Source organism: Pezoporus flaviventris, unplaced genomic scaffold (genome assembly GCF_033815535.1).
Source record: "Pezoporus flaviventris isolate CSIRO_AGI_PZ_B2104156 unplaced genomic scaffold, CSIRO_AGI_Pfla_v1 ptg000066l, whole genome shotgun sequence".
Lineage (NCBI taxonomy): Eukaryota > Metazoa > Chordata > Aves > Psittaciformes > Psittacidae > Pezoporus > Pezoporus flaviventris.
The window spans coordinates 10,854,136-10,877,911 of NW_026892614.1; the positions used below are offsets into that span (position 1 = coordinate 10,854,136).

Here is a 23,776-nt window from a genome sequence, read left to right on the forward strand (position 1 = left end):
ACACTCAGCATTTGTATGGATTGCCTGAATGACCTTAGACAAGTTGCAGTCTTAATGCCCTCATTTCTCTTTCCAGATATACTGGTGTAATTTCACTAACATTAATGAAATTAAGGTTACACATTCAAGAAGGAAAGCTGGTTGAACAAATTGCCAGTCTGTCACAATGAATACTAGCTACAACTTACTATTCATTCCACAGCAGCAATACAAAGATTACTAAAACGGACAATTAATTCATCTCTAAGGCAGTGTTAGGCATAACCTGAATTACTGACAAACAAGGATAACATGTTCTTTTTGCAACATGTATAGCACAAGTTTTCTTTTTCCAGAACTGTTGCACTTACGTCCTGCCCCACAAAGCTTTACTTTGACACTCAGCTGTATTAAGAATCAGCACTGAGAAAACGAGCAACATTCCTGCTATGCCTGACATGAAAGCAGCAAGGCTTGAATTTTCCAATTCCTGTTCTGAAGACAATTGTTCCCTGTCCAACTCTGATCTCTCTCACTGACTTTGGCCATATTATCATCTCAGGAGCAATGATATCAGTTTTGCACAACATACTTTCCAGTATGAGACCAGTTGCTCTTCTGATTTACCAGCAAAACCTACTCATGGTGAAGGCTCTTGCAGAATGTCAATCCCTCTGAATGTGGACAAGTCCTTTTTTTCTTAACTGGCTCACCTCTCTCTCTGTGTAAGTCCCATTTAGCATAAGCAAAAGAGGAGAGGAGAGTATTTGTGTGTTTCTTCACTTTGAAACCAGTTTGTCTATAGGATAAATGCAGTGGAGTTATGCTAATATGCAGTCTAGATCTCTGTTGTGTCCCACAGCTAAATCCACAATACCTGTAGTTTTCCAGAATTCCATATCCAAGCCAATCTCAAGACTTGGTTGTGTATGGTTTTATTTTCAAGTCAGATGCTGTTGTAGGTATTTTTTCAGTTCAGATGGACAACAGTTACTGGAGGTGAAGTCAGCAACTAGGACAAAAGTGAACCTGCCCTTATAGGCTGGAAGACATGTATTTATACAAACTTAGGAATTTATTTTTTAGTTAAGATGTCTGAGCACATCTTCTCCTGGCCTCTTTTCCCAAGATAAAAGCATTCAGCAGAACACTTATTTTGCAGTTCAAATATAGCTTGGACTTCTCTAGGGGAGTCTATTCAGCTACAGATGCACTTCTAGAACACAAAGACACCTTTTCAGTTGTTCCACATGGCTCAGCAATCCCCATTACGTCTCCTCTATGGGTAAACCTGGCACACAGGTGATCTGTGGAAAATTAGGCCAATCAGACTCTTATTTTTGCAGGGCCTGATTTTTTACAGGTAAGTACAAGTGTGGAAGTCAGGAGAGTCTCAGACTGTGCTTTCAATTGCAGGAGAGAATGTTTAAAACAACGTGTGATGGAAATAACAGACAAATACAGGATTCTGCTGGACCTGAAGGTGCAAAACACCAAGTCGGCAAAAGGACAGTATGCAATTGTACTCTCTAAGATATTTAGGGAAAAGACAGACTTCACAGTACCAGCATTCATTCTCCTAAAACCACCCACTGAATGAGGAAATAGAACTATGAACAGTTTGGAGTATGTGCCTCAGTTTTCTTTTTGTAGGCCAGGAATAATACTAATGCTATGAAGAATAAGGAAATATGTGAAAATCAAATACCCAAGAGATGTGGAATACTTGAAGACAAATACCAACACTGTGATGACCAGAGCCAAAAATCACAAATTATGTATCATGAACATGCTTCAGATGAGTGCAACAGACCTTCATTGAGCAAAAAAGAGAAATTATAATGCTGCAGAGCACTGTTTATTGCTTATGCAGTACTCTGAAACAGAAGGATTTCTGGAAACAAAGTAGTTTGTGGCTATGCAGCCAAGGTCTGCATTGTGACACAGCTGAATTAAGATGACTTAGGAAACTTAACTGGCATAGTCTATCAATCATTGACTTGTGATCTTGATGGTCTTTTAAGATATACACTCTACAACTAATTATAAATACATGATAAATTAAGTAATTAGAAATAAGCTCTGAATTGAATGACATTTAATAAAAAAAACTAAGGAAAGCATTCAAGGTTTTCAGTGAGGTCTTACAGTTACATAACCATTACAGCTTCTGCTCAAGAAAGAACACCATGGTTTGCACCTCAGATCTGTCTGTTGTAGTTCACACACAAGTCTTTAAATGTGTTATAATGACACAGTCAGACAACGCACATTTTCAAGATTAAATGAGTCATAAATTGTTTACGTTTTTGTTCCCCCTCTGCAGACTAAAACAAGGCACATACATCACCATACTTTTAAGAATCAGATGGCGCTGCAAACCAAAGGGATGCTACTACAAGTAAAGCAAGTAAGATTTTGAAGTGGTTTTGTATTAGAGAGCATTGCAGCAGGAACTGTTTTATCCCTCACCGCCAGGCTTATTTAAAAGAGATGTATCAGCATCAGTGCAGAATCACGTGATTCTTAGCACCACACACTCCCCTTCACCACATGTTCAAGACCAGGCTGCCTTCCTACCTAGTATACTAAGTGCCTGTCTAGCCTTCTGCAGAAACAGCACCCTTCTCTCAGTGTGCCCAAGGAGCTGCCTCTGATGTCACTGGGCCTTTAATTCTCTCCCAAGTAGTTTCTCTGCAGAGAACTCTCTTAAGTCACCGGCATACACAAAGTATGCAGAATGAGTGTAAGAAATGCATCAAAGAAAACACTGACATATACTTTTGCCAGTAAGAGTTACTAGCCGTTATAAGGAACATTTCCAGTTGTCAAGATTATCTTATGAAAGGCAGCACAGAGCCTTTACATCACCTCGAGACAGCAGGGCCGCTATCTTAACTCTGTAAACATGGCACATCTAGTAAATCAGCAAATCTGGAAATCGAGGCTTACCACCAGCAAACTCAGTTGTATGCCCTCATCATCTAAATCAAACACATTATTTCTTCTAATAACAGGGGCTTTTCCCAAGCATTCCAAAGATGCGTAACAGCATAAACAGCTTCCAATGCACAATAAAGGCACTACAAAAGCAAAAAATGTTTTAAAATGGCACCGAAATGCAGATACACACATATATATATGTTAAAACACGTTCAGTTGTTCCTAGTGTTCCCAGTAGACATTACATGAACACATGACTCATTCCTACACAAAAAAAAAAATATATAAAATAAATAAATTTTTGAAAGTGGATAGATAAAAACGTGTAACTGAATATAATGGAACAGCAAAACTGGCAGATATATATTCTTCTCTCTGGTACTAAATGTGGATCATACTGTTTTCAGGCATTACCATGTAAAGTTGGGAGCTCATTCTAGTTCAAACCACATACTCACCAGGTATGGACAAGGCCCATGGACTGGCAATGACTGGGGCAAATGAAGAAATGAAAGCAGTACTGGCTCCAATGGCCAACCTGGAAAAAAGCTGAAATGTGCACCCAGACAGGAATGACACTTTCTCCTTCAGCATTTCAAAAAACCCCAACAAATGGTTGTCTGACAAGCAAATAGAGGTTCCAACAGCTGCAGATCAGGAATGGATAGTTGCACCATATGAGATCTACTCCTATTCCAGTGCCTGGCAGTTGTTTGAATAACTGGCAATTGAAGGAGATGATAGCAAGACAGTATACTGCAGTAAGAAATGTATCTGTGTTAAGTATGTTCCCTATTGATCCCTTTTTCCTTCTCCACATCCTTCATTTTGTTGTCTCTTTTACTGTTTACAGCCCTGCTGTGAAAGAAGAGACACGTCTAGTACACATACACAAAACTCTCCTTACTGCTTATTACATTCAAGTCCCTAATGGCCACATTGCTACACTCTGATTACAAAGTTCTCCCAATATATTAAACAGCGTGACCCACAACTACCACACAGTACATCTATGACACCTACTCTCTCAGTAGATTGTCTGGCACAGGTACCTTTTCACAATAATAAACAGCTAACATACACACACAGTATCATATTTCCCAGCCTAATAAATACCACATCATGACAAGGGACTATCACAATCACAGCAATTATGAGACATCTTCCTGTTTTTCATTGCAACAATTGTGCAGTCATTAAAATTCAACTTTCTAGTTTGAGATTTCAAACAATAAACAAAAAAAATCACAATTCATCAAATTGCTCAGCACTGAAAGGACTGCTTTTTTCTTCCATTTTTCACCATCTCCATTTATCTTCCTTACACTCTGTGATGTTTTTGGGTCAAACTAGACCTACAAAATTACAAAGATGACTATTACCTACCCTTTTCAAGCCAATGATTTCTCTGCATGTGCCTAGCTGAAGCTAGCTTGTTTATTTGGGTTTTATTTCTAATTATTCAGAATACATATTTAAAATCTTCCTTTATAATAATTTTCATTCAAAAGCACCCAGTTTATATTACTGTCCTGGGTTCAGCAGTAGCAGTCATTTTTCTCCTTCTTGGTAGCTGGTGCAGTGTTGTGTTTTGACTTTTGGCCTGGGAACAGAGCTGATAACAATAATGTTTTGGTTTGGCCAAGGACTTTGTGAGCCTCATGCTCTGCCAGGGAGGAGGGGAAGCCGGGAGGAAGCAGAGACAGGACACCTGACCCAAACTGACCAAAGAGGTATTCCATACCACAGCACGTCATGCCCAGGAGATGACTGGGAGTTACCCGGAAGGGCTGGGAGACTGCGGGGTGGGAGGAGGTATCAGTCAGTGCTTGGTTGGGCTGGGGGGGGGGGGTGTGTGCTCGATTCTCCTCTCCGTCCCTCCGGGAGTAGGGGGAGGGAAAGAAGGGGGGGAGTGAGTGAACGAGTTGCCTGACTGGGTTTAAACACGACAATTACCACATCAGAAAGCCTTTGATACAGTAAAATCCCCAAAATAGCTTCCCATCACCCCATCCAGAGGGCTTCTATTTATTATTAGATCTGGAATGCAGCTACACATGAGAATTTATGGCTGGGGGAAGCTGCAGTAGATTTTCCAAGAAAAGCCAGGGAAATGTGATTCTGCCTGCCACAGTAGTCAGTAAGTCGATGATGTGCTTGATACACTGCCTAGCATGGAAGCTTCTTCCAGCCCTTCAGTTCAGCTGAAGATTTATTCTCCCTTCAGTCATGTTCCAGCAATGAGAACTGAAATTCCCTGTAACCATCATCAAATCATGCTTGTTTCGGACTCCAGTTACATCAGCTGCACATTCATACAACTTCACTGACCTCATCAGAATTAACCCTGAGTTTCACTAATGTGAGCACAAAAGATCAAGCCCTTAGGGAAGGAAGTGTAGGTAGGGAAAACAAATCTTAGCTCTCTTGTTTTATGTATTTGCATTGCTACATGATAAAATGGCTCCAATTTCATTGCTTCTAACAAAAGCTTAGGCAATGAATAACAGCCTGAAGGCCTTATCAAAGTATACGCTGCAGAAGGGTATTGTCTCATCATTTCATAATGCCCAGAGGTGAAGAGCGACTGCTGCATTGGCACAGAGACTACAAAGAACTGAAAACAGAGGAAAATACATTACTGCAGCCTTAAGTTATGAAGCACTGTTCTTCCTGATAATTACAGTAACTCTATAAATTCAGAGATCCTTGATGCAATCTTAATTATAAAGTTCCAACAGGGAACAGATGTTTACACAAATTAAGACCAAAGGACACAGATTAGCTCCTAGTAGCAGATTTAACTGCACAGCCTGCAAAACTACAAAACTTTGGCATGCCTCCTACAATCAACAGCAAAACAAGATATGTCCTTTGACAATAAGGATACCTTTACTTACAAAATAGGAAGCCATTGCTCCAGAATACGGATTGGTTTGCAGGTCAGTTAGCATACCTGTAGCCACATTAAACACAGATACCTGTTAGCATCTATTGTTGCTTAAAAATTTAGAAAACTTGATACACTCTAAGGAAGTTACAGTCTCCTTTGCACATATATTAGAAAGATTTTAGTATTACTTCATTATGCTGCAATCAGATTACATTTTAGATGTCAGGCACTGTCACACTCCCTATTAGAAATGGCATGGGGAAACATCAGAGAACATACCAAGAGTATTAGCAAGTGACAGTGAAGCACACAGAAGGTGGTTCCCTTCAATCTCCTTCCAAACTGTTGTAGCAATCCAAAATCATGGCGGCTCGCAGGACTACAGGAGGTGGTACAAGAAGGAAAAAGAAGCATCATCTTAGCAAATGAATTAATAAGCTTTTCAGAGTACTTAAGAGCACTCTTTGTATGTAAATAAATTCTATAGGCAGTACTCAATTCCTTACCTTCATTTTGATCTATTGCTAGTGAATGCTACTGTACACTCCTTTTCTGTATGAAATTATTCTCTTTTCCTTTTAAAATGAAATCCCTCACCACCTGTTGCCTACGCATGAAACCAAACCAGAAGATGCACTCTGGGATTGTACCTAATGGGAGTTTGGTGTATAGGGCATAACAAGATCTAGTCTGCACAAAACCTCTGACACACCATGCCGTGAAGGTTCTTCAGCACCACATCATTCTACAGATTTCCTCCTTCTGGGTTGCATCACTTCCCAAGGTAGACATAGCCCTACATATGCACAGCTGGTGAGGTGACTTGGAAGTAAAGGGGTATAAAGACTAGATAGTTCTCTCTGTAAAGACGACAATTATATTTGCCCCAGCAATAGCACAGATTTACCCAGATGTAAAGAACATTAAATATGCCATAATGTTTGCAATTCTCAGTCAAATCTTTTCAAACACCAATGCTTATGAGTGAATGGGCTGGCAGAAAACACTTGAAACAGATCTTTTTTTTCCATATAAAAATTAGTGGATTTTTTAACAGGCAATCTAATTGGTCAAATGCAGTTTAATAGCAGCCATCAGCAGAGGTGATCTCTGCTGTAGTATGGCTTTGTACATCTGTACAGACAAGCTATATGAAGATGCAGGCACTGAGAACCAAGGCGACTAGCTGAAAGCGGCTTGGATTTAAGTTCAGAAAAGCACCTCCTTGTAGTCCAGCATGGAGGAAATCTCTGTGATATTCAGCTTCACCAGTGGAGAATTACAGTGCAAACTAAGCATATTTCTTAATAGACTTCCTGGGTTTGAATTTTTCCCAGGAAAAAGGAATGAAGAATAAATATTTTTCCTTCTGCAGAAGGTATTTATGTTCCTCCAATTAGCTTCCAAAGGGAATCCCAGCTTTACTTTGAAACCAAATAAGGATGGAACAAAAAGCACAAAGGTATAAAACTCTTGTCTTGCAGCTCACCACAGAAAACCTGGAGTACTGGAAAACCTGAACACATTTTAGCATTTAAAACTTCTGGTTTATATTTCTGGCTAGAGTATTCAAATAATGAACCATGTTGCTAAAAAATTACTAGTTTTCTGGTTTAGAAACAGCTTTCTGTCCTTTGTGAAATCTGCATATTTTAATGTTTGGTATTTTTAGACACAGAAACATGCATATTTATGCAGATTTAAACTATGCTAAAAATAAGGTCACATGAAGGCTTCATAAAGGAACAAGATGCGCAGAAGCCACAGGGAATGTAGAAAAGTGCAATAAACTGGTCTCTTAGTTTGCACCACCCCTACCCAGCTCATTTGCCAGATGATCAGAATCTCAGTGTTAGAACAATCAGAAAAACTATAGCAATCAGTAATAGCCCTCAAACACCTTAATGTTGTTATAACTCCAGTGGTAACAACCCTTAACAGGTCAGCAGCTGCTGTCATTACATCCAGGTAATACCATGTCAGAAATAACAGGATATATAGTTAGTACATGCTGACAAGGCACCAGTAAATACAATTAGGCACAGTGACATCCAGCTTCATTTCCTCCCTTTGATCCCACTCCTACACAGGTTTAACTTAATGTAAGCAAAGTCTTGTTGAAATCAGTGGATACTCCTAATGGATACAGTTAAGCATTTAAACAATCCTCTTCAACCCTAAATGTTTATCAGCTTTTTGTGTTTATACTGTATGCTAAATGATTGCCAATAAAGACAGCTTTACTATGTGAACATATTTGTTATTTCTGCCATAGCTATACAGCTTCTCAGCAAATATATGGAAATAATTTTACAGATCGGTTGTTGGAATGGTTACATTTGGCTCCATTTTGTCCATTGGCTGACATCAACTGAAGTCAGCTTTATTGCTGCCCCCTTTTCTTTTTCAGGCTTCTCCTGGTTTGTCACAAGCCATAGAGTCACAGGATCATAGAATCAGCTAGGTTGAAAAAGAACTTTAAGACCATCGAGTCCAACAGTTCCCCAGCACTGCCAAGTCTGCCGCTAAACCATGTCACTGAGGGCGTCGTCTACACGGTTTGTGAACACTCCTAGGGACAGTGACGATCTAGTTCCAACTCCCATGAGCAGGGACACCTTCCAGTAGACCAGGTTGCTCAAAGCCCCATTCAACCTGTCCAACCATGGGTTTTCATATGAGGGATTTCTTTTAAATCTGAAGGTAACCAAACCTGGCATGAGACGCTTAGGGAAGCTGTGGAATTCTCCAAAGAGATACTCCAAATGCACATGAACAAAACTCTGAGCGACTTGCTCTAAACTGGCCCTGCTCTGGGGCTAGACTGGTTGATTTTTAGAGGGCTCTTCTATCCTACAAGCCATGGTGCTGCAGCTGGGATCTAGCCTACACACACTGCTGTAGCTTTCCTTTTCCTCATAGGAGTACCGCACTTCCCTGACAGTACCATCTCATTCCAGATACGGAAAAATCCTACGGTGAGCATCAGCTGTTGCGCACACCCTTACACCAGCAGCCTGAGCTGTTGCCTTGCCGGAGTCAGCACAAAACCTCTTCACAGGCACTGCGGCATCCAAACCACCCGCTCGCCGGCGCTACGGGGCTCCACACCCTCGCCTGGCCCAGGGCTGCACTGTGAGGCAGCCGCCCGGACTCGCGAGCCCGCCCTTAGCACCCGCCGCACCCGCAGCACCCACACACCACAGACCCCCTCCGGCATGGCAGCGCGTTCTCAGCAGCGCTCCCGCCGGCGGGACCAGGCGAGCGGCTCTGCGCCGGGCCTGGGAGGGAACTTCCCGTTTCGCTTCCGGGTTAGCGGAGCGCGCAGGGCACGTGGGGTCCGGCGTGGAGTGGTGCAGCGCGGAGCCAGGTCGGTGTTGAGGACCGGGATCGGGATCGGGACCGGGACCGGGATCGGGACCGGGACCGGGATCGGGACCGGGACCGGGACCGGGACCGGGACCGGGATCGGGTGCGCTGTCACCGCCGGCCGCTGTCTCGCGTCTTCCCGGCTTGGCTGGGCCCTGACCATCCCCGCCTGTGCGCGCCCCTCGGGGGGCAGCTGGCAGCGGGGCCCGCAGCGGGAGCTGGTGGGAGGCGGCGTGTGTCCGTGCAGCTGCGTTACCGGCGGGCCTGGTCCGCTTCCCTTTCGTTAGGTTTGTTTGGAGGCTGCTTTCCCGGGCACACGGAGCATGACGTCCCTCGCGGAGCAGCTGAAGCGGCTGGCGCTTCCCCAGAATGATCCCAGCCTCCTAAACCGCAGCGAAGTAGCATCGCTGCTGTTCAGTAGCAAGGAAGCCGCTGCCATTGACAGGGACACGTTCTTTGCAATTGGTGAGTTGGGCTGTCCGGATGCCGTGACTTTGAAAATCATCTACCCAAAAAAGATAAATGGGAGGGCCAAACCCGTATTCAAAAGAAGCTGGAAGGGTGATTCGGAAACTACAGGGTAGTCAGCATCACTCCGGTCCTCGGGGAAATAATGGAGTGGGTCCTATTGGAGCACATTTCTGGGCATGTGAAGAGTCGGGGACCCCAAAGTGGGTGAGAGCTGGAGAATTTGCCCTGTAATGGGAGGTTGGTTGGAAGAACATCTCTGGTCTCAGTCTGGAGAAGTGGAGAAGGGAAGGCTTTGAGGGCTCTAGGAGCAGCCTGGGGATACCTGTGTGGAGAGTTCAAGTGGATCAGGTGGTCCAAAGAAGGGTATGGCTGGAGGATAGGGTGTAAGTTGAAACAAAAGACGTTCAAACTGGATATAAAAGAAGCATCTTATCTCTGAGGACAGTCAAGCAGTTGAACAGGTTGTCTGGGGAGGTTGTGCTCTCCATCCTTTTGAAAACTGCAAATGAGTAATGCCTTGAGGAACTTGGTGTGATGTCAGGGCTAACCCTGCTTTAAGTGGGACCTTGGACTGGAGATCTTCCATGGTCCCTTCCAACCATAATTCTCTGATTTCATGATAACATGCTGAGATGCCCTGCTTTTTGGTAACTTTATGACCACAAGTAATGTAAAGTGGCAGAAGAGATTTAAAAATTTCAAACCCATTGTGCTTATCTCTTTTTATTTTTTATATAGAACTTTACCTAGGAATGGGATGCTTCTTGAATAAGAAAACTGTTCTCTAAAACCATGAAGATTGATACTGTAAATCAATTTTACCTAACAAGATTGTAGATATGTATGTCTTTGATGCAACACAGAGCATTTTGGGGTTTCTTAAATAGTTACTATAGAACTGCTGCATATAATAATTTTTAAACCCCACGTTTCAGTCAGCTGCCTGGTTTCTTTCTTTCAGCTGAAGTTGCCTCCTTTGGGATTAGCCATTAATATTTACAGGGCTGTGTCTGGTTCAGTTTGAGGATGGAGGTTTTATGGTTTCTGATCCAATATTTAGCCTCTAATTCAGTTTGACCACCCCAGTGTTTAAAAAAAAAGAATAAAATCTGTATGTTGGCTGGAAGTTTCATATGCTCCATCTTGCATCTGTTGCTTCCCATCCTTCCGCTGTGGATCTCGGAGGAGAGTCTGGCTCCCTCTTCTAGAAAACCTACACTATATCCCATTAAGTAGTTAGCAGGAAGATTTCGTTTTGATTCTGTCTTCTCCAGGCTGAACAAACTCAGTTCCTTCTTTTCCTTCTGTGTTATTTTCCATTCCCCTTGCCATATTCGCGTTCCTCTGCTGGACTCACTCCTATATGGTAATGTTTTTCTCCTACTGACGAGCTCAGAATTGTACGTAGTACTTACTCTTGCAAATGGAGAGCACAGTTCACCTTTCTCAGCCTGCTGCCTACCTGTGAGAGTTCTTTGTCAGCTAAATACTTTAAGCGTAGCAAACATCTTGTTGTTAGACCTGTTTACTATTTGGTTTAGCGTTCTTAGTGACTGTAATGTATACCAGTATAGCAAAGAAGTTGGACATATCAGTGAGGAGATAAGTGGGTAGGACTAGGAAAGAGAACTGTTGCACTTAAAGCATTCTTCTGTTTTTTTTTCCACAGGATGCACTGGCTTAGAAGAACTGATTGGAATTGATCCTTCATTTGAAGTGTTCCAGTCCAGTTTGTTTAGTTCCACGTCCAAAGGCCTGGAACGCAGTGTTCAGTCTAAGGCAGTAAATCAGCAGCTCAATAAGAATATTTCATTGTTTCTGATTCACCTGTCCCCTTATTTTATGCTTAAACCAGCCCAGAAGTGCCTTGAATGGCTGATTCACAGGTAATCCACTGAATATCCTACATGTCAACAGATAATGCTACTAGAAATGTCAGGTTGTTTTCCCTAATTAGAATAATTTCAAATAATGTTACTTTAGTTTTTTGGAGGAAAAAAAAAAAACACCACAAAAACAACAAACTAAAACCGAGGTTAAAATCTTAAAATGTACAGGCTTAGTCTGTATGGGGCCAGATGGTCTTGTTTTCCAATTAGATGTTTTATTTTGATAAATCTCTGTGAAAATTTTGATTTGTCAGGATATTCTGTATAAAAGCAATTATTTCTGTGCTTAGTTTTCACCAAATTTGCCCAGCTCTAGCCGTGTTACAGAGGACTTAGAGAGGCATTTACATAATACACTTTTAGCAATGGGCTGTGTAATATGGCTAATTTTCAGTATTAACTGTGAACCATGGCTAGCATGCCCCTATATTATAACATGGGCTAAGTATTCTTGTTTCAGGGTTATGGAGAAAGGTGTGAAGAAAAAACAAACCGATTATTTTGTGAGTGGTGTTGTATTTATTTATATACATTTTCCTGTCCAGATGCAGAAAATGTAATATGTCATGGGAGAGTGGGTGATTTTGTCGATACAGCCTGTTAATCACAACTTTTTTCCAATATATGTATTATACTGAAATTCATGCTAGATTATTGTAATGTTTGGTTTAATATTGAAATCTATGCAGAAGAAAATACGGCAATCTGAAGTTCTGTAGGAGTCTAAAATGAGTGAGGAAAAAATTGCTAGCAGTGTTTCTCTCCTGTAGCACATGCAGGCTAGGGGCCACCTTGGGATTCTGGACTGTAGGTGGACCATATGTCTGAGTCAGTGTGGAAGTGATCTCTCATCTTGCTAAAAAACCAAGTGTGTATATATGTATACATACACAAGGCGGATGTAATGTTTTGTTTGGGTTTTTTTTTCTCCCTTAGATTTCACATCCATCTCTACAATCAAGACAGTTTGATTGGTTGTGTTCTGCCATATCACGAGACTAATCTATTTGTGAGAGTTATTCAGCTTTTAAATATAACAAGCCCAACTCATAAATGGCATTGGATGGATCCAATAAGGGTAAAGTATTGAACAGATGCAAGCTAGGATAAACATGAGTGACTTTATTAATAATAACTCTCTTACTGGGTTTATGAACAGGTCCACCTGTTCATGTGGTTAGTTGTAGAACTGTATGGAAAGATTTAATTGCAGGGTTGGAGCCTGGATGCCCACCTGTTGTTTCTCCTATCTTTGTTCAAATATAAAGTTACTTATAAAAAGCTTTGATTGTAATTACTCTTTGCTTGGGCAAACTTAAAGTGTGCTTTTAGGGTGCAAGTATTTGCTACTACTAGGAAGATATGTCAGTTACTAGAATTCATGTTTATTTGAATATAGATTACATGTAATGCTCTCAGTTGTCTGTCTGAATGTAGGTACAAAAAATTCCAGAGGGGTGTGCGGGTTTCCATTGCTTGTTTCTGTTTAAGTGATGTTAACTTATCAGTAGGATTAATTTAGAGATTATATTAATTTTTGCTTCGGGTGCTTCACTTTACCTTGGAGTGTTCTGATTTTACTTTCTTCACCATGTAAAGAAACCCGGAGTCCCGCTGGCAAGGGGTACTGTCATTACACACTGCTACAAAGACCTGGATTTCATGGATTTCATCTGCAGGCTGGTGGCAAAATCTGTGAAGGTTGTTCATTTATTCTGGCAGATTATTTATTTGTTGTCACTTGATTTTCCCCATCTTTGTATAATGTTACGCTATTTACTGATAGTTTGAATTACAGATCAAACAGTATAAGGAGTAAATAATATGAAAATATCTTTTATTATTTATACGGACAGTCTATCAGAAATTCTTGTAAGGAATGAGACATGACAAAACAATTTGGCAATACTGTATTATTTAACGATACTGTATCACTTCAAAGTACTTAATTGTCTTAATTTCTATAATAAAGTAATTTCTGCTATTAGTTTGTAACTGATTGGAATTTGGGTATCTTTTTTGAGGGTTGTCATAGGTCTTTCAAATGTACATATTCAAATATTAATGAGAACTTCAGAATGTTAGGAGGTGAGTAAATTTATCTGGGTTTTTTTTCAGTTAATGCCAAATAGAGAACTAGTTTTATAGTGTCAGAAGGGTAAGATGTGTGACAGCTCAAATTATTTAGAGAGCTAGAATATGTTACTTCTACCTCATCTACAGGAAGGAGCAGTAACCTCTGGTGGGGGTTACTGCTAGGATAAGATGGTGACTTCAGTGGTGCCAGCAGGAGCTGGTAGATCTTACATGCTGGAGTTCTGAGGTTTTGCTGGTTTGTGAGGAAGCTGTATGTGTGTTTTCTTTTTTCCTGATGTGTGAAAACTGATTTCTCTGTGGTCCAGGTCTTTTCAGAGTGTCCTGGCAACTCAGCTCAATTGAGAGTTCTGCTTGTGTTTTATGCCTCCACCATTGTATCAGCTCTTGGTGCCGCAGAGAAGATAACAAACACTATAGTCTCTATGCTGCTTCCTTACATTCAAAAGGTACCTGAAGCTTTGTTTTGCTTCCTGTGTGAAGTGTACTGTGTTCTGCAGACATGCATCTGCAGCTAACATTTGAGAGGGACTTTCCAAGTAAAATTTATCATATCACTTGGCCTGCTTTGAAACATCAGGCAGGTAAAGGTCCATGGATAGTGTTTTTTCACACCTCAGATGAAGACTTAAGAACTGTATGCATGAGGACTGGAACTGTGAGAAATGGATACACAGTTTGAATTAGCCTTGTTTCAGAGGCTTGTGCTAAATGATGAGGAAATGGAGTCAGGGTGGACAGCCCCTGTTAATATCCTATTTCCTCTAGGATTGTTACTTTGTTAATGAATAGAGCAGCAGTTAGCGGATATATCTTCTGTATCTGTGCACCCTGCATGACAGTTTTCTCTTCTTGAAAGTTACTTTATAGATCCTTTAGAAGTTAACCCATAGAGAAGGTAGTGTGATTCCATGGATGTCATAATGACACTTATTTTTATGTTAATGTATTACGGTTATTTTTTAGTAGTTCTGTGTGTGTGTGTGTGTGTGTGTGTGTGTGTGTGTGTGTGTTAAAAATTCACCTTTGTCTCTTTTCCTAGGGCTTGAAATCATCTATACAGGATTACAGAGCTGCAACATACATGATAATCTGTCAGATGACAGTAAAAGTGACCGTGGAGCCTTCCTTGGTGAATTCCTTGATGTTACAAATAAGCAAAACATTATCTAAAGTGCCCTCACTGGTCAGGGATGGGCTGGCGTGCTTGAACCTGCTTCTGCAAACTCAGAAGAGAGACAAACTTGGGAAAAAGTAAGTCTACATGAATTGAGTTTTCCCACTTTTTAAAAGCTCAGACTCCACTTGTATAATTTGAAGGGTTTTATCCTCATTAATGGGATACTTTTCTGTCAGAAATTTTGGTAGTTGACATTTCAAAGGGCTTGGAAGTTCCTTGAGCTTGCTTTGAAAATTTGTATGTTGGGTACAGCTTCAGGAGTCTCAGTGGGGTGAGTGTCGTCTTTTGGTCCATCTTCAGCCACTTCCCTCAGTAAAGGATTGCTGTCAATGTGTAAAACTGAGCTGTGCCAGTAGGTTTACTGGAAAGTGGGAATCCTGGAAGAGAAGACAGCATGATAATGGTGGTGCAAATCAGAGGTTATTTGAATAGCTTGGAAAAAAATAGTCCGTTCCTTCAGTGGAAGGGCTTTGATTTCATATAGTTTGACACGTGAAGTGTACATGTTTCTATACCAGCACTTCTTTGGTTCCACAAGTCAGGTATTCTGGAAGTACATGTATTATCTCATTCCCATCGATCTGTCTTCACTGCCCAGGTACAGTTAGCTAGTGCTGTTGACGTGAACATGTTGAACATGGTGGTGGAACTCCTGCAGGATACAGGGAATTTGCAGAGATGTTAGTGTGGGTATTCCAGTAGAATAAATCTGAGGAAAGTACAGTGATTACCTTCCAGATACTCGAACACAGTCATAGTAAAGGAAAATAAGTTAAAAGCTAAGGTGTGGGGAACTAAGGGGAGGCATATTTGATGCATTGTGCAGCACCCAGCCAGTTGGCATAAAAGGAGACAAGATGAGAGAAATTTATTAGCAGGAAGGCAAATTACTTCTACTCTTTCTGTGGATCTCTTGTCATTGAGCTATTATTTCTCCACCCTTCCTTTTGCTGCCACTGGGTAATAGATATGCTCCTTGAAATATGGGGATATCTCTTCATGCAATCTATACAAGCACTTTCTCTAGTACTACCAACTTTGCAAAAACATGGGTACGTTACTGTGCTGTCGCAGCAGCTGTGCTCAACATGACTGCAGCAGCCTGTTTTCTTCTTGGTTATTAAAGGTGCCAATGAACCTCTGGCAATAAGGAAGTGGAACCCTTTGAGTCTTTTCAGCATTGTTTACAATGAGGCTGTTGCCCTTATTGCTGAAAATTGAATCCTTATGAACTCTGCGTGGTTTGGAAGTGTTGGTAACCAGGAGAATACATACTTGTTTCTTTTGTTCCATTATGCAGGCCATTTCATTATCTGTGCAAAACCCCAGAACTTGTAACGCTTTTGCAAGGCCTTTCAACAGACTACGATATTTCTCCTCTTCTGCATTACCTGTTGCCTCACCTTGTTAGCACTGTCATGAAAGGTGATACAGGTAAGTTATCATGCAGTATTACAATTTTGTTGACAGATGGCTATGGTGAATGTTGTAGCTGTCCAGTTTTAGTTGCTTCCGCTATTAAAATTGCACCAATACCTTTGAAGGCCTGATTGAGCTTTTGTGTGTTGGTTTTTGTTTTTCCAAGCTCTACAGTGGAGGCTATTTAGGCATTGTTACATTTACATTGATTTGATTTAGGTGTGATTTGCAGTATTTCAGCGGTAGCTCAATTTTGATATATGAATTCTGACTCTTAGAGATGTATCGCAGTACTGCAAAACCATTTTCGAGTAGAGTACACAGTAGCTTGTGTCTACACTATTAAGTCTGTTTTTACTCTGGGGTTGTAACTGCCAAATTGTTATGGGGAAAACTTTTGTTGAAGAGGTCCAGATTCACGCCAGGGAATGCTGTGGGGAATTGCTGTCACTGGTTGTGGCAGCAGGTCTAGAACATTCTAAAGCATTCTTGAATTTATTGGTAGCAATACAGCCTTTGTCATTTTAATGAAATTGGGATAAAGCATTGCTAGCAGCTCACAGAGAGTTAATGGTAGTAATCCACAAACATTGTGATCTTCAAGTTGTGTGCTTGGTTCACCAGATCATGATGCCTGTACAAGCTATTAGCTTTAATGAGGATGAGGGGATTATTCTGGAACTGTTGTTCATGTTTTATGATTATGTGTTGTCCTCAGAGGAGCAAGAAGAATCTGAGGAGACAGAGATTTATGTCAGACATCTTGAAGCTCTTCTTCAGAGTATACCACTGGAAAAGGATTTAGATAATCTATTGGCTTCGTGAGTTAACTTTATTTTTCTTCTGCAGTACTACAGCAATTTCTGGTTTAATAACTAATTCCAGACAATGGCATTAGCATTATATGGGCATGTTTTTCTGTGTTAACTGCAAACCTGGATTTTCGAAACAAAAACATTCCGTAATCCAGAAGACCCATGATTTTAGTGCTGGTTGGGAGTACCTGTGGGACAAAGTGAAACTTCAGATCAGCAGCAAATCTGTACTTGCAATGAGTAATGTGTATTAATCCTAACCTGTTTAGCAATGTGCTTTATAACATTAATGAAAACTGTTCTATCAAAAACATGGCTTTTTCTTTCATTTGTAATTTTAGCAAGTTTCTTGAAGAGTTTATCTCCTGTGGTACAGAGACTGAATCTAATCCCACCAAAATGGCTGCACTCAATCAAAAGGTGCTTCCTCTTATCAGACTTCTTGAGAGAAAGTAAGTTCCATATTGCTATGACAGATTCTCAGTCTGTAGAGTGGTGATGTCAGCTATCATCTCGGCTTATTTGCTATAGTAAGCACAATATTCTTGCCCAAGTAAATACAGTAAAAATAACTGACTCCTAATCTTTGCCTCCAAACTTTATTTTACTGCTCTGTCCTTGCATGTTTTATTATCACTGTAATATGTGGACACAGACTTACTGGCTTTGTACAGCTGTTTGCTGTGTAGCATTACCTTTTGTGCTCATTATTTATCCTAGCAGTCTACATAGTGTTCATCTGTGTTAAGACATAATGATTGATTGCCTTTGCAAAGCTACTTAAAGCAGCTGGTTCAGATGAGTGTATGCATTCAGATGAGTTCAGGTGTGTGTATGCATTCAGATGAGTGTGTGTGCATTCAGCTTCCTTGTATTTCCCTTTCTCTAATAAATACACATTCTTCTGTAATACTCTGTGGAAAACATTGGGGTTTTGTTTGTTGGCAGGTATCCTAAAGCATTAGAATCTGTGTTGGAGAAACATCTGGAAGGTTGCACAGATGAAGCTGACCAAAATCTTTTTCACCAATTTATTTCTCTTTCATTAAGCTGTGGCAAATACAAGGTAGGTAGAAGCTCAGTCCATGATCCTAGCTCTTATCTGGTCATGCCGTCAGAAGGCTGATATTGGCGAAGTTCTGGTCTTTTTTCCTCTTTCAAAACAGTCTTTACCATTCCCATCAAAAACCCCACCACAGAAAAATAACAACAGAACACCCCACCAAAAAAACCCACAACTTACTTAAATGTGGTGTTGTGAGAGGGCTTTGACCGAAACTGTGGTACAATCAAAAGCTGTCAGATCTTTTAAGTTTTGTTTATCATGAACAGCCATGTGAGCTTCTTGTCATGGTTAAAATCTGTACACTTCCACCTGCCCCAGTTGCTATCGACAGTTTTTTTCCTTAGGAACATGGCCACTACATATACTGTTGTGGTCGATAGTGACAACATGGTGGTGCCCAGCGAGGCCTCATCTCATTTAAAGATTTTGTCAGTGTCAGAGGTGTCTGCTTTGCGAAAGTTGACAACTTTATTGCTGTTGAGAGGAGGTGATATGGTCCTGTTTGTTGCATTGATTTTATGGATGTTCACAGTCAGTAACATTGATGAATACAGTGACTACAGAGTTCTTCTGTGGCATTTCTGAAGAGCAATTGAAACTCAGCCTAACGCAGAATAACCACAAATACAACAGATATGGGTATGTCCAAGGAATTTATTATTAAGAGATGGTTAGTGTTATGGCTGTTGTTTGCAATTATTGAAAGACTGAAAGCACTTGGGAAAAGATGATAAACTATGTAAAAAAGTGCTTCATGTATTTTTTATACTGATCTAACAAAGGCACAGATTCTGTGACTGCATAGCAAGTGGATTAACAGAAGAACAAGGCATGCAGAGCAAAGGCTCATATGACTCTCTTCTAGCCTTTAAGGTTCCTGAGATAAGTGCATGCAATTGGACTGGCAGGGATAACTTTTTAATGGTTTCTATCTGTGCTCTGTCACACTGACAGTGTCACCAGAGCTTTCTCAGAATCCTTAGATAAGTGTAGTGCTTTCCTGGGACAAAAAGGTGCCTGTGGCTTACTGTACTTTTGAAGCTATATTCCAAAAACTGTCTGTCAAAGTGAAGAAGAACAAATTTGAAACAGTTACACAATATCATTGTTCCGTAATTGACACTTTCTGGGTCTGAATTATGCAGGTTTTCTTCTGATACAAAAAATGCTAAAGAAATTACTGCTGTTATGCTTTTATGTACTTAAAGTATTTTTAACATGCAGTGTGTCACTCTGAAATCTGTATTTCAGTTTCTGGAAGACTCTGATACCTCCCTTCTGCTTAGTTTGAATCATCCTCAGCCAGCTGTGCGGGTCCTGGCTCTTCAGCATTTGAAAGATATTATTGAGACATCAAAGGTTTGTGTCCTGAGTCTATCACTTACAGAACTGACTTAACATACAATGTCTTCAAAAAGCTGTTTTGTGCCAGACACAACAGTTGAAGATTGGTGGTACATTAAACTATGCGTGTGTCATCCTCACTGTTTTTCATAGTGTTTTCAGTAGGGTTCTGTCACCATTTTCCCATATTCTGGAGTCTGGATGCTGCTTTTGTTTGTTAAGAGATGCTTGTATTCTAAGATCTAAGTTAACATTTATGTGTGGCTTTCTTTTGTTGTTGAAAGTCTGCCTGTGAGTTTTAATTTAGATGATGTTACCACTTTTCTTGTGCAAAGATTCGGGTATTTCATTAAAAGCCTGTAAATTGTGCTGCCAAAAATGATGTTTTTTTTTTGTTTGGCTCTTCATTTTCCTTCATTTTTTCAGGAAGGCTTTGATCGGTCTTTCATAGAAGAAGCAATTCTTGATCGCCTCAAGGATGACGACAAAGATGTTGTAATGTCTGCTCTCAGTTCTTTGGAGGTGTGTAGCTTTTGATATGTCAGATGAGATTTTAGCTCTTCTTGAATATATGTATCTGAAATATATTCATTGTAGTTGCCCTTATTCTACTCACGTCCTTGGTGTATGGCTTTCGTCCTTTAACAGGATGAAGCAGCACAAATTTAGGAGGCTTGTGTTTACTACCTCACAATTCCACCTCAAATTTCTGCTTGCTGATATTTCCCAAAGTGTTTGCAGTTAACCTGGTTGTGTTGATGTTTTTTATTCTTTGATTATTATTTGAAGTGTCCTTCCTGCTCATCCTATACATTTTTCTACAAAAGACTAAGCCATGTTATCTGCCTTTTGGATGGAAAATGATGCAGTGACAAGTCATTGCACTAGTGAGAAGTGCTCAGTTGAGTTTTTCCATGTGAGAGTCATTTGGTCAGTTGATAGTGACACACAAAGTCCTAAACACCAGCTCAGGTTTACTGGATGGGACTCTGGTATGCATTGTGCTGATTGTTTCCAGCTAGAGTAACTGTCTGTCTATTGCTTCTGCTAGTAGTAGTGCAGAATATTATTAGCAGTAGTATTATCGGTCTTTTGTGTTCATTCATTCTCAATCACTAAAAAATAGGAATAGAAGCATATGAGTGTTTCTTTAAACTTTCATATCTTTTGTTAATGTGCTTTATATTTTTGTCATACTAATGCTATGTAAAGTAAAAGCAATTCTTAAAGTGGTTTGCTTATTGTTTGTCAATTTTACCAGACATAGAATCATAGATTAGTTAGGATTGGGAAGGACCTTTCTGCTTGCAATAAGTTCTGTGGACTTTAGCATATCTCTCAATATGCTTCTGTTTACCCTGGTAATATTTTTATTACATGATTATCACTAGGAATGCAATTAGTGATGTAGATCCCTGTTTCCACTTGATAGAGCAGATGCATTTTCCATTATGATATGTATTTTATTACATTTTCATTTCTTTTTCCTGATTACTTTTCAGATTTTCAGGAAACAAGTTGATCCGGAAGTAGTAGTTTTAAGTATTCTGAACATCTTCCAGAAGGCTGATGTTTCAAAGGATGGAAAGTGGTATGTTTGTGCATTTTCAGTCTACATTCTTTCTGTATAAACCACATTTTAAAAACTAACTCCAAAGAATACTTTAAAAAATTATTTTTACTTCAGATACTTTTTATTACAAGAAAAATATTCAATTATTTGCCTCCTCTTTCCCATGAATTCCTTGTTTGTTCTCACTGCTATTTGGATTCAGAAAATTCCCATGGAAAATGGAGAACAAGCCAAGGGAATGCTGGTGGTATGATCGAGCAATGGGCTTTCAGTGTGACTTGTTCTTTTTTAGGTGCAGTGTTCTGGAGCAAGCAATAAAAATTTTGGTCACAGAGGAGGTTTTGAGAGAGAAAAAGGAACTCCTGGATGAAGCAGTAATGAGGTTGTTACCTTTTATGGTAATCACTGATGCAGATTCAGAATCTTCACATTGGAAAATGGCTGTTTGCCTGTCAGAGTCTGATCTCTGCTCCCTACACCCTTTACTGAAAGGCTGGCAAGAAGGTAAAGCATTGATTGTAACTAATCTGGGAAACGAAAACTTGTGACAGTTTAGAACATCATCCTTACTGAACCTGAGCACATGGTGAGGGAGACTGGCTGGCTGTCATTAACAAGTTATCGTGCTGTGAGTGTGCATGAAGTTCTTTTAAAAACTCTTTGAGAAATTGTCTAGTGTGTTTCTGAGTGCTTCTGAATACTGAGACATCAGTTTTAATGTGACTTGCATACCTAGATTGTCTGATTATTATTTTTTCTTGGAATAGCTCTTGAAGAGGCAATTAAAACCAGTAAGACTGCAGAGTTAATTGCAGTGACCAACAAGAAAATGATTCTGCTGTTTGCTGAAAACATGGCTTCAGAGGACCCTTCTTTACTATTGCAAATGGTAGGTGTACCGTGGTACCCTAACCTTCAGAGATCCCACTTTCCAGGTGGACACTGGAGTAGAACAAACATGATATCTAAGAACTTTGTATGTGCTCTTCTTAGCATTAGTGTGCTGTCATCAAGCTGCTAGGCAGATATGTATACATTGCATAACAAACTCTAATACAATCTAGATAAAACAGATTTCTACCTTCATAAAAGGAAAAGAAGAAGCAAAGCTATTACCTTTGTTGGACAAATGATTTGTGTAACTAAATTCCAGGAATCTAGTTTACTGAATAAAAATTCCAGAGATCAAACAAGTATACCTGCAGTTAGTTCATAGAAAAAGATGTTTGTGCATTACTAGATTCCAGAGAGTACCATTACAGCAGCCAGTAACTTGTTACTGATGATAGAAAGTAACAGGGTTTTTATTGGACAAGGAAATGGAAAAGGTGTAAGGTCATAGTTAAGTGACTTACATACTTTTTATTGTTGTTTTTCCTCCCCTCTCTTTCTAAGGTTGATAATCTGATACTCGTTGCTGAATCGGAATCTGACAGTGTGAGACAGAAAGTAACTACCCATATAATTGGTTCAGTGCTTGTTCAGTGCTGCTGCAATACACAGATGAAGGAGAGTTATTTTTCAGTGGCTATCAGAGTCTTCCGTTTCTTGGATAAAAAAATAAGAAGTCTCAGAGCTTGTGACTCTGAAGAGGTAAGATGTAAACATTGTGGAGAGGCCATGTTCTTTGTGATGGAGAAATCTGGTTTTACTGGAGAAAAAGAAGCTCAGAAGCCTTGAGAAGGACTGGAAATCTCACTTTCATTTCTTTTCAGAGCAAAACCACACACTTGGCAGCAGTACTAGAAGCTGCCATTAAAAATCACTCTTCTATTTTACCACTCTGGTGAGTCTGCATTGAAAAATTAAATTCCAGAGCTTTAAGCCAGCATCCCACCAACTAATTCAATGCTTCAGTGCTTTGAGCTTGGCACAAGTATGGGGCTTTTCCATCAGCTACCCCATAACATCATGTGCTCTCTTTGTTAGGCTTAGGAATATCAGGGGTTTACTCACTGAGTAAATGTTTTGCTGGCTTGTTCAGTAGGATTGTAAGTTAAATATTGCTGAATTTTAATGCTCAGTTTCTGTCTTCCATGGCATGAAATTGTGACAGTATGAACTAAAATGAATTTTCATTCACAGGAAATTCCCCTAAACTGGTCTGTTGAAACAACAGAGGAAACTTTAGTGCCTAAGGACTTGTTAACTGCCTATATAGATAAGCTCAATAGCGATCAGACTGCTCATGCAGAAGAGTCAGCCATGTTCCTGTTCTTATTGAAAACCTTCATTAATGGCCTAAAATCTCCTCTCTCCTTTTCAGAAGGTAAGTGTTAAGGATTTAACTGTCTTTTATATCAATGAACTGAAGAAGGAAGGTGAATTATTTTGTCTTCAGAAGTTGTTGGAAACAAGCAAGACTTGCTTCCTCAACCTTATTCCTTTACTGTTACTGGGATCTGTAAAGATTACTTACTTATGAACATGAAATCAGCCAAGTGTATTGTCTTCTTTTAACTAGAGATGTGTGTTTTGTTTTAGTTTCTGAAGGTGTTCATATGCATCCACTATGTCTTACTTATACCCTGTGTTTTTTAGAGGAAACTTGGTGGAATCCCGAAGCTTTGAATCAAGATGGCCAAGGTTACCTGCACCTCCTTTTGGGGCTATTTGACCTGCTTGTCTGTGGTGCAAGTGAGGGAAGCAACGCTGTCCAGTACAGAGCACTGATGAACCTCTTACTCAGGGTATTACTTTTGCATTTTTTGCTTGAATTATTATTCATCAACTATTACTGC

The 23,776-nt window shown here is 40.1% G+C and overlaps 1 protein-coding gene across 1 annotated transcript in view; it reads left to right on the top strand.

The window, feature by feature from the left end:
- Positions 1 to 9,280: 9,280 nt before the first annotated feature.
- HEATR1 (HEAT repeat containing 1) overlaps positions 9,281 to 23,776 on the top strand; it is a 35,361-nt gene continuing 20,865 nt past the window's right edge. Inside the window, exons 1-18 of the mRNA XM_061471201.1 lie at positions 9,281 to 9,649; positions 11,325 to 11,541; positions 12,481 to 12,622; positions 13,144 to 13,245; positions 13,947 to 14,087; positions 14,681 to 14,892; positions 16,119 to 16,252; positions 16,956 to 17,058; positions 17,394 to 17,504; positions 18,001 to 18,118; positions 19,370 to 19,477; positions 19,889 to 19,984; positions 20,965 to 21,053; positions 21,328 to 21,539; positions 21,803 to 21,924; positions 22,431 to 22,628; positions 23,121 to 23,304; positions 23,577 to 23,725. Coding sequence (XP_061327185.1) covers positions 9,508 to 9,649; positions 11,325 to 11,541; positions 12,481 to 12,622; positions 13,144 to 13,245; positions 13,947 to 14,087; positions 14,681 to 14,892; positions 16,119 to 16,252; positions 16,956 to 17,058; positions 17,394 to 17,504; positions 18,001 to 18,118; positions 19,370 to 19,477; positions 19,889 to 19,984; positions 20,965 to 21,053; positions 21,328 to 21,539; positions 21,803 to 21,924; positions 22,431 to 22,628; positions 23,121 to 23,304; positions 23,577 to 23,725 — 2,580 coding nt within the window. The 5' untranslated portion in view covers positions 9,281 to 9,507. The remainder of the gene's footprint in view (positions 9,650 to 11,324; positions 11,542 to 12,480; positions 12,623 to 13,143; positions 13,246 to 13,946; positions 14,088 to 14,680; positions 14,893 to 16,118; positions 16,253 to 16,955; positions 17,059 to 17,393; positions 17,505 to 18,000; positions 18,119 to 19,369; positions 19,478 to 19,888; positions 19,985 to 20,964; positions 21,054 to 21,327; positions 21,540 to 21,802; positions 21,925 to 22,430; positions 22,629 to 23,120; positions 23,305 to 23,576; positions 23,726 to 23,776) is intronic.